Raw genomic sequence first — 9,847 nt, 5'->3', positions numbered from 1 at the left:
ATACCTATAGTGGTCCAGATTACTCACTTATAACTTATGAAGTAAGTTAGAATATCACACTTATATCTCACGAGGTGGGTAACATTACCGCATTTAACCTTGTAGTAAGAGAATAATGAGTTCAGGAATAATCAAAGTGCTAATGCATCACCTTGAATTAGTAGGATCTAAAATATAGTGAAGCTGAGAGTCCAAATTTAGACAAATCAAAAGTATTCATAAATCTTATATATGTCAAATTTAAAACAAGTATGCATTTTCAACAAAAGATTTATAAATATATGCATAATGTTTGGTATTGAGATAACATATTATATTTATAATTTTATTTTTCTTTTAAAACCCAAGTTCATAAATTTATGAATTGCATGTTAATAAAATTATAATTTACTCGATATCAATATTTGTTTTGAATCTACTTATCTTGTGAGAATATTTAGTAGATGAATCTGACTTATGCTTTACTTACTCTTTGTTCACTGTCACTTCTCCATCATCCTCTCTTTTCTCTTTTCTTCTCATCCTTGGTTCATTGGATGAAGGTTAATACGAAGAACTCCCTCCCCTTCTCTCTCTATCTCTCAACCCCTCCTCTTTTTTTCAATCTCTTTGCCCCTCGTATCTCTCTTTCCCTCTATTTGAAACCTTTGGCTATCGATTGACGCATTTCGATTATGCTTCTCTCAATGTCTTTATCTTTCTTAATGTTTCTTTTTTATATTAACCATATCTCTCTCTCTCTTTTTTTTGTTACCTTGAGCTATGGTTAATTAATTATTGGATCTTTCTTTTTCTATATTACTCTCTATTGCCTTGTAAGGAGAAACCTAAGCAGGTTAGTCATAAAGTAACCACATATATTTCAGCATTAAGTAGTCAAAAAGAGAAACTACACTTCTAAATATTATTCGCAAGCATATAAATAAAAAACAATAGTTTTTGTAAAGTATAGGCGATGCTAGACAGAACATCGGCAAATTACATGTAAGAAGCTTATCGACAACCTATTATTGATTATTTGCAAGTTATTTTAATTTTAATATGAAATTGTAAGAAGCATAAAGTTTAAAACACATGAATCCACTTGTAGTGGATTAAGTTACCAAATGCGTGCCCCAAAGTATTTTCCATTTATCATTAATAATAGAGTTTTGGAATCGCATGACTAAACTAAAGTGGTCCAAACATGCTTATGCCTTCAATGCACATAAACTCCTTGTGCCATTGGGCATAAATGCAGACAGTGGCGGTACAAAACGCACTCTCAATGCCGAATCCAGCCAATAATGCCCTCAGTCACGCGTAGAATAGGCCAAAAAATAATAATAATAACAGCAGCGGTCGGGCGCCCCTTCGGTCCCAAAGTCCAGCGGGCCCTCGCTGGCGTTCCTTTTCCGAGTCCCCATTCAGGTCCTCAGAGATTTTCTCTTACGAGCGTTTCGCGGTGGGCCCACCAATGAGTGCTACATCCCGTGGGGTCCACATGCCGCTGACCAGACTTCGAATCGCGACCGTTGAATCAGAAGGATATGGAATTAGGAAGACATACGGCGACTTGCCACGTAGCAGTCCGCAGAGTCGTGACTCCTCGAAGAGCAGTAAATTAAAAAAAAAAAAAAAGGGTGGGCCCCACGAAGCAACGAGCAATCGAACGCGCATGGGAGATAACCGTTAGAACCACGCGGACCGATCTGACCGGGATCTAACGGCCAGGATTAACTAGCCGTTGTTTTTAAACGGAGGAGAAAGAGGAAAGAGAGTATCTAAGGACATATATCCGCCCTCCTCGTACTTTCTCTCTGTCTCTCTCTCCCCTTCAAAAATTGCTCATTTTTCTGTCCTTTTTCCACTCTCTCTTTTCGGGATTCGAGAGAGAGGGTGTGAGCGGCGATAAATCCCCTCCAAGCCCCAGTCGATGGAGTTCCGGCTGTAGCTCGATTCCTCTCCTTCTTGGGATCGGAATTTCGAGTTGCAGATCGCACCAGATCGAGTGGAGTGAGACGACTCGTCGAGGTTCTGATCAATTTCTTCTTCTAACTTTCTTGGATCTTTGTTTTTAATTGCTTCGTTGGTATTGGTTTGATTAGATCTATCTTTCATCTTTTGAAAATTTTCTGGTTTTGGTTTGAATAAAGATCAGAGTTTCGGCGTTCTTTTCTGTGTGAAACTTTTGAAAAAATCTATCTTTTATCTGATTTCTATTACAATTGTATCTGTTGCTGTTCTAGAGTACTGAGAATGGATACAGTTGATGAGAATCATCTGGGCATGACCAAACCTGCTAATTTCCAAGGTATTGTCGGATATATTTAGAGACTTGTGGTTTCTTTTGTGTGATCAGTGCGAGAATTTGATCATGAAGTCCGAAATCTTAGCTCTCAAGCACTATTTTTCACTTATTTTCCTTTGTTTCTCCTTTGCTTGCAGACATGGGAAATCGTCGAGCATTGAGGGATATCAGGAATTTGGTTGGCGCTCCCCCGTATCCTCGTCAAGTTGGCAAGAGGGGATTGACAGAGTAATACATGAAACCTTAAACTCTCCTTTGATTAATTGTTGGAGAGTGCACTAATTTCTATTTTTAATTTCTAGATTTCTGACGTCTTCCAGCAAGAACAGAATAGATGATAAGAATTTAACCTTTGAGGGCCGACGGCCAATCACTAGGTTACTTTAAAACTGTCTCCTTTTTTTTTCTTCTCTTTGTACGGGTCTCTGTTTGCTTAACATTTGTTGATGGATTGTGTTTTCAGGAAATTTTCTGCTTCCCTGGCAAACAAATCACAGCTTTATCATCAGGTAGTTCTACATTAAAAGAAAAGGAAACCTGTGGTTCATCATTTATTAAGTTCGAAGGCATGTTAGATTTCTTTGTTGATTCATTTAATTCTCTATAGGAAACTGGCGGTGGGCATGAGCTTGTAGGGATTGACAGACAGAAAAAACCAGCCCCATCCGTCCTTAGTTTGAATAGTTTGGGTACTTGTACTGCTGCCAGAGATGTGGATGACCATAAGTCGGTCAATGAGCTGCCATTGCCTATGGTTGTGGAAACAGAAGAAATGGTTTGAATTAATCTGATATTCTTTATGAGAAGATTTTGAACTATTTTAGGCATGGGTATTGTTACTTCGATTTTGATTAATTGTACAGGATAACTCTGATCTCAAGGAGGTTGAAATGGAGGATCTTGTATTAATTCCAGATATCGACAGCTGCGACTCTAAGAATCCACTTGCGGTTGTGGATTATGTGGAAGACATATATAACTTCTACAGACAAACTGAGGTGAATTTTGACTTCTTAGTATTAAGAAAGGGATTAATTAACTTGGTTTGTTGCAATAACCTTATTCTACTAATCTTCTGAAATATATCATTTTTTATGTAAAATGAGTTGAATAGTTAAAGCTTTGCTTGAATAGTATTTTTCGTTTGCAATACGAATGCTGTTTAAATAATATGTCTGCATGCTTATGCAGATTGCAGGATGCGTCAACCCTAATTACATGTCAAACCAGTTTGACATCAATGAAAAGATGCGAGCTATCCTCATTGACTGGCTGATAGAGGTAGACAAGGACAACCTTACTATAACTTAAATTATCCGAAACCATGGCTTCATTTTTCTCTCGAGTTTTAGAAATTCCTAACATTTTTTATGAATTTTTCTGCAGGTGCACTACAAATTTGAGCTAATGAATCAGACGCTCTTTCTCACGGTAAACATTATAGACAGATTCTTAGCAAAGCAGACAGTAAATAGGAAGAAGCTTCAGTTGGTTGGCGTCACAGCCATGCTTCTTGCTTGTAAGTATGAGGAAGTCTCAGTTCCAGTTGTGGAAGATCTGATCCTAATTTCTGATCGAGCTTACACGAGGGAAGAAGTTCTTCAAATGGTAATCTCAATAATGGTGTACATGCTCTTTAATTTTATTTTCTACACTCTTTATCCGCATAACTACCACTTGCCAATATAGGCTGATGTTGACTGAAGCCTTGCAACTGATCCGTTAATTTTCTCAGAAGTCCAATTTATGACTCTGCACTGATCAGTAAATCACTTTGTCTATTATTTGTGGATCATGTCATAACTATTAGGAAGTGCTCCCTTCCCTCCCCTAGGCCAGCTATAAACAATATTCACGAGCCTTATGCACGATAACAACCAACAACTCAATGGAAGTAGTAAAACCAAGCAACTAAGAGTAGAAACATATAGAATTTACATGGAAACCCCTTCAAAGAAGGAAAAATAAACAACAGGGCACCAATCAGGAATCCACTAATCAATGAAATGAAGAGTGCAACAGGTCCACAACAAGAAGAAAATTCCAAGAATACAAGAAAACCTCTACAATAAAATGCATCAACAAGCTTCCAACTTACAAAGTTAGTCGACACACCTTCAAAGAGAGAAACCCTAACTTTCAGGAAGCATTAAACACCCTTGTATCTTGAACCTCAATCCGAGAAGAACCTTGTATGAGACCTTTGTTGTGTGTAGAAATCAAAAACCACCACCTCTTTCCTCTTCTTCCTTGTATTTTTTCTTGCATTGTGTAGGCTACCGCTTAAAAATATATATGCCTTGTTAGTATGATGTAGACCACTCCATATGAGGCTAGCTCAAAACACTAGTAGTAAGCCCAACAATAACAAATGCCAGACTTGTCACTATGGTGCGATTTATCATGCTTATAATCACTTTTTCTTATTCCTTTCCTTTTGTGTTGTGATATATGATATCTACTTCATGCTAACTGATGCAAGCAGGAAAGTTTGATGGTCGACACCTTGCAGTTCAACATGTCTGTACCAACTCCTTATGTTTTTATGCGAAGGTTTCTTAAAGCAGCTCAGTCTGATAAGCAGGTTTGGTTTGTTTATTCATCACATTAGAAGTTCTATTGATTTCTTGACTGGCATTGTTCTGATGGAAATATACTTATCCATACAATGATTTAGCTGGAATTCCTTTCCTTTTTCATCATTGAGCTCGGTCTAGTTGAGTACCAAATGCTCAAGTTCCGCCCTTCGTTGCTAGCTGCTGCTGCGGTCTTCACTGCTCATTGTACTCTTAAAGGGTTCAAGCATTGGTCTAGGACTAGTGAGCTACATACTAGCTATTCAGAAGATCAGCTTCTGTGAGTTCTGATTCTTTTCCCCTCTTTAAACATTTTGCAACTAATAGTATTTCCAATCAGGGTCTGATTTTGTTTCCAAAATTTTGGCATTAAAATTTCCAGTTTTTGCTGTTCTCTGTTGTAGTGAGTGCTCTAGGTTAATGGTGGATTTCCACCAGAAGGCTGGAAATGGAAAGCTCACTGGGGTACACAGAAAATATAGTACTTTCAAGTTTGGATATGCTGCAAAAGCTGAACCAGCACTCTTTCTGTTGGACTCGAGATCATAGTATCAGCTTGCAGGGTTACTTGATGATGCATTTCTTAACTTTCTGTCAAAAAAATGGTGCAACAGAAGTTGCAGAAGCTGGGGAAATTAGGTTCTTCTAATGGTTACTGGACAATGATCTTACTTGACAACTCTATCAGGTTTTTCAAATTTAATGTTCAAATTTGTAAAAATGCCGCTGCCAATCGGAAAATAATAGATTAATTGGCTTCTGCATCCATGTCTTGGTTTCTAGTTTCGTTTTTTGTTTAAGATGCCATCAACATTTTAGGTTAACTCACTGGTTAGAATTTTCATCAGTCCACTTGTTTCCAATTAGATGAAAATGGTTTCAAATTCTACATATGTAAATGTTAATTTACGAAACAAGTGTCTTGCACATTGCTGGTGGAAGGATCCATATAAGGTGTTGGATACTGTGCCATGAATCAATGGATATTTTGCATAAATGATATAATGTAGTAGATTGTTCTTTAACAAATTGACGTAGATTTATAGCATATATGTCCCTTTTTTTTTGGTACAACGGCGGCTCACATACTACGGATGTGAATGCGGGCCAACAAAATTAGAAAACAGAAGACTACATAAAGCCTTTAGCATAGACCTATTGTTTACCCCGACGAAACCACCAGAGTGGTGAGCCGCAGAGGAAGCCACCCAGTCAGCAAACCCATTTGCCTCCCTGTAGACGTGTGAGGCTTGGTGGGAGTCGCACTCTCCTAGCAATCTGCTGTGCATCCTCGACCCCGGATTCACTCAACCACTGTGGCCGAATCTCCCTCAAGAATGATACGGTCCATGTCCAGTGTCTGCCACGCATAATAGATACCTTCTCAGGCTGCTCTAAGCTCGGCACATACCACTGACGAGTCAAAGGTCTGTCGATCCCTTGTTGCAACTATTCTGGCATCGTGGTCTCGGATGGCGAACCCCACACCGCTGCATCTCCTATCATCAGCCATGCTGCCGTTGAAGTTCACCTTAAGGAAGCCAGGAGGTGGGGGCACCTTGGAGACGAGTACTGTTCTGGACGTTGCATGAGCAGAATGGGGGCCCCAAATGTTCCTAGCCAACTCAGGTAATACTTCTGTAGCCTGGTGATCTCCATCGCATACAAAAAAGCTCTAGCCGCTGTCACCCTCGGTTGAGAGCTGACACCTTCAAAAACTTGAACATTCCTATCCAGCCAACACTGGTAGCCAGATAGGCAGCGCGAGTCCCACTCTTCTCAAGCTCAGATCCTCATGTCAAGGCCTCCAAAAATCGTAAAAAATCCTCAATGGACGACCATCTCTGCTACTAGTCCAGCTAGCCCGAAGTACATCACCAAATCTGACCGGCTCAGGGGCATCCGATGAGGGCATGGTAGATGGACTCCTCTACCTTCGGACAAGACACATAAGCTATAGGGACCCTCACACCCCATCTCTCCAACATAGCTCTGGTGGGCAAGCATCCCTTGGCTCCATTCTAGAGAAACAAGGCAACCCGTGGGTGAATGCGCATCCTCCAAATCTATCTGCTCTCTATCTGTCGAGTTGAAGGCTCTCGGACCAGCCTCGAAAGGTCTCGGGCCTTCACCACCGACGACCCAATCATGCTCCACACTCTCTTGTCCGTTGTTGCCACCTCCGAGATGGGCACAACTAGAACTCGCTCAACCAGCTGCTCTCCGAACATGTGCCTAACGAGATCCTCATCCCACCTCTACTCCCCTCTGATGAAGAGCTTGCATACCCTGCGGCCCTCTAGCCACTCGTGGTCGGCCATGGTGGGCCAACCCTACAGTGTACCCTTGGATAATCACCTATCCTCCAGGATTCCGACTGTCCGATCATCCCTGATCTTCCATCTGATCGTCGATATTACCTTTGGGTCACGCAGAAATTTAGCTATTAAAATCTTCTATTTATTATAATTTATTATAATGTCATATTATATTTCACAAATAATTGACAAAAGGAGATAAAACTATACCTTGCGCGAGCTAGTATTAATGATGCTGGTATTAATGATGAAAATTTCTATATGGAGTCTTAGCTTGTGCATCTTTGTTTGCCATTTTTATATCAATATGAAGCCAGTATAGTAACTAGAGTTTCTCGGCTGTCATTAAAGTTTATTGCATAATGCATAATAGAAAGTTGACTATTAAGTCTTCTGTTCGTTATAATTTATTGCATTACCTGTATTTCAAGAATAGTTAGAAACAAGAGAAAAATCATATTCTGTATATAGTATGGGTTATATGCTAGTTAACACATATTTTGCAGCATTTAATGTGCATCGAAATTGTCCTTTAGAAATATGATTCATGTATATGTTAATGCATGTTTTAAATCAAATGTTTGCAATCCATGAGATCAATGGTAAGAAGTACAAAGTTGATAACTTTCTATTTTTAAGGTTACTAAGAAAATGAAATAAGCAGATTTCTTAAACTATCTATTTTTTGACAATTAGATGCATAGGATAGGAATCACTAAATCATATGATTATTTTGACAATAAGTAGCTTCAAGATAGTAGATTACATGCAACAGTTTAGATCATTGGTGGATTGGCCTCTGGTCACCTCGTTAGTCAGCTTTAAGTCCGAAATATAGCTTGTTTAAGAAATAAATTGACTTTGTGTTATAATTTTTTCTTCCTAACCTAGACTATAGTTGACCCATATGCCAGCATTAGATGACTTGACCGCACCTTACTTCTTTTGTTTCGACTTAACACTAGAAACCTTGACTATAAAATTACTAAACCCTTTATCATTTGTACAATTCCTAATTACTTAGGTTTATAGGTTGGATGTTAAGCCTCTTTTTTCATAAATTAATGGTTCAATTAAAGTCATGTTCTTGTTGTCAACATCATAGTAGCATATGCTTTTTAAAATCTCTATACTTGTTATCTATATCATTATTAATTTTTCTTAAGAATATATAATAATGTTGCGTTTTTTGTAATATTGCATTGAACATGAACCTTGACATCGATCGATCCTGGTCCATACCCAAATGCATTTAGTTGGGTTTGGATTGTTTTGACTTGAGCCGAATCTGGACAGTTTTACTTAATCTGACCCAATTCATCAATAGGTCGGATCATGATCTGAAATTGCGTTCAAATAAAATTGGGTTTGGCCCGCACCATGTTTTCGATGAAATTGATCTGAAATTTCATCGATCCCGACACAACATAGTTATCGGTTTGATTATGGTGGAAGCCATGGATGATAGTTGGGTCATAAGTTGAGATGATGTGAATATGTTGTCTGTTTTCCTTTGAACAATCTAGGAGTTGAGCCCTTAGACCTCCTCCAAAGGAGTGAAGGATAAATATAATCGCTGAATTCAGAGGGAAGGAGGAAGCCACCTACTCCTTATATGAAGAGCCGAGTCATCCAACTTATGCTTTGCATTGTTGTGGTTCATGGTCCTCTATATTATTTGATCATTGGCGCTAACCATTAAGATTGTGGCTTATGTTATGGTGGTCAGCAACATTTAATATATTTGCAATTGCTGTCTATAAAGATTTATTATTTCTGCCTAGAGACCTGCTATTAAAGTCTTTTGGATGCAAGATATTGGCTAAAATTTCAATACCAAGACCTAGGAATATGATTTTTTTTTCTTTGTTGGTGCGGCATCATGTTATTTAAATGAGTAATGCTAATTGGTTTTCATCTGTCCGGACAAATCTTGAACCCACATGTGATAAATTAAAGGGTGTAACTTGGTTGGGCTCAATCGAAACCCACTCATCCAACCTGCTCATTGAGTTAGTTAGGTTGTAGCTATACAAATTTGGATTAGGGTTGAGCTCAAAAATATCAACCCGATCATTGGTTAGGTTAGGTTAGGGTTGATCTCCAATCTAACTAAACTTGATCGGAGCCCAACCTGACCTGATCCAAGCTAACCCAACCTAGCATAAAAGTTAAATAATTTGTATATCATATTGATTCATATTTATGTTTCATATGGATTATATATGTTCTTAATCTTGTAAGTTGTTATTTAAACTAATAAATGATTGAGCCTTAAACCAACAGAAGTATCCCAAATCCTTTATTTTAAAGTTCTTTTTCAGCCCAATCTAATCCGATTTATATGGCCCAACTTGACCCAACCTGACTAATTTGACCTAATCTGAATCCAGTTTAAGCGGTGATTGGGTTGGGTTTAGAAATTTCAACCCGCTTTCTGTTCGGGTTGGGTAAGGATTGGGATATATAGATTGTATTGGGTTAGTATTTGCTCTTTACCTGTTTCGAGGTCTAAGTTGCAGCCTTTAGTAAATTTACCTGAGTTACTTTTTTCCCTCTTTCATCCTAAACCTAGGATCCTCTGTGGTATACTATTTGCATCGTAGAATGCTGTGCAGCACTTAATGGCTATCATCAGAAAATGAACGGCCATCAAAAGAGGG

At 38.6% G+C, this 9,847-nt stretch overlaps 1 protein-coding gene across 1 annotated transcript; it reads left to right on the top strand.

Moving 5' to 3' along the window:
- Positions 1 to 1,778: 1,778 nt before the first annotated feature.
- On the top strand, positions 1,779 to 5,631 carry LOC103706876 (G2/mitotic-specific cyclin-2-like). Its single transcript, XM_008791137.4, has 12 exons — positions 1,779 to 2,013; positions 2,229 to 2,293; positions 2,428 to 2,518; positions 2,593 to 2,667; positions 2,754 to 2,799; positions 2,898 to 3,065; positions 3,154 to 3,288; positions 3,482 to 3,571; positions 3,677 to 3,898; positions 4,776 to 4,874; positions 4,968 to 5,146; positions 5,271 to 5,631. Exons 2-12 carry the CDS (start codon positions 2,239 to 2,241, stop codon positions 5,413 to 5,415), a joined length of 1,305 nt encoding a protein of 434 aa, XP_008789359.2. The 5' UTR covers positions 1,779 to 2,013; positions 2,229 to 2,238; the 3' UTR covers positions 5,416 to 5,631.
- Positions 5,632 to 9,847: the final 4,216 nt, after the last annotated feature.

Source organism: Phoenix dactylifera, chromosome 2 (genome assembly GCF_009389715.1).
Source record: "Phoenix dactylifera cultivar Barhee BC4 chromosome 2, palm_55x_up_171113_PBpolish2nd_filt_p, whole genome shotgun sequence".
In the NCBI taxonomy this organism is placed as follows: Eukaryota; Viridiplantae; Streptophyta; class Magnoliopsida; order Arecales; family Arecaceae; genus Phoenix; species Phoenix dactylifera.
The sequence above is the reverse complement of the archived record's forward strand: the minus strand, read 5'-3'. Positions and strand labels throughout refer to the sequence as shown.

Bases quoted from the DNA above. Each gene is read 5' to 3' on its own strand.
- LOC103706876 (XM_008791137.4), top strand. From the start codon at position 2,239: ATGGATACAGTTGATGAGAATCATCTGGGCATGACCAAACCTGCTAAT. The intron at 2,800-2,897 runs GTAGTTCTACAT...AATTCTCTATAG, and splicing joins AATCACAGCTTTATCATCAG to GAAACTGGCGGTGGGCATGA. The intron at 3,899-4,775 runs GTAATCTCAATA...TGATGCAAGCAG, and splicing joins GGGAAGAAGTTCTTCAAATG to GAAAGTTTGATGGTCGACAC.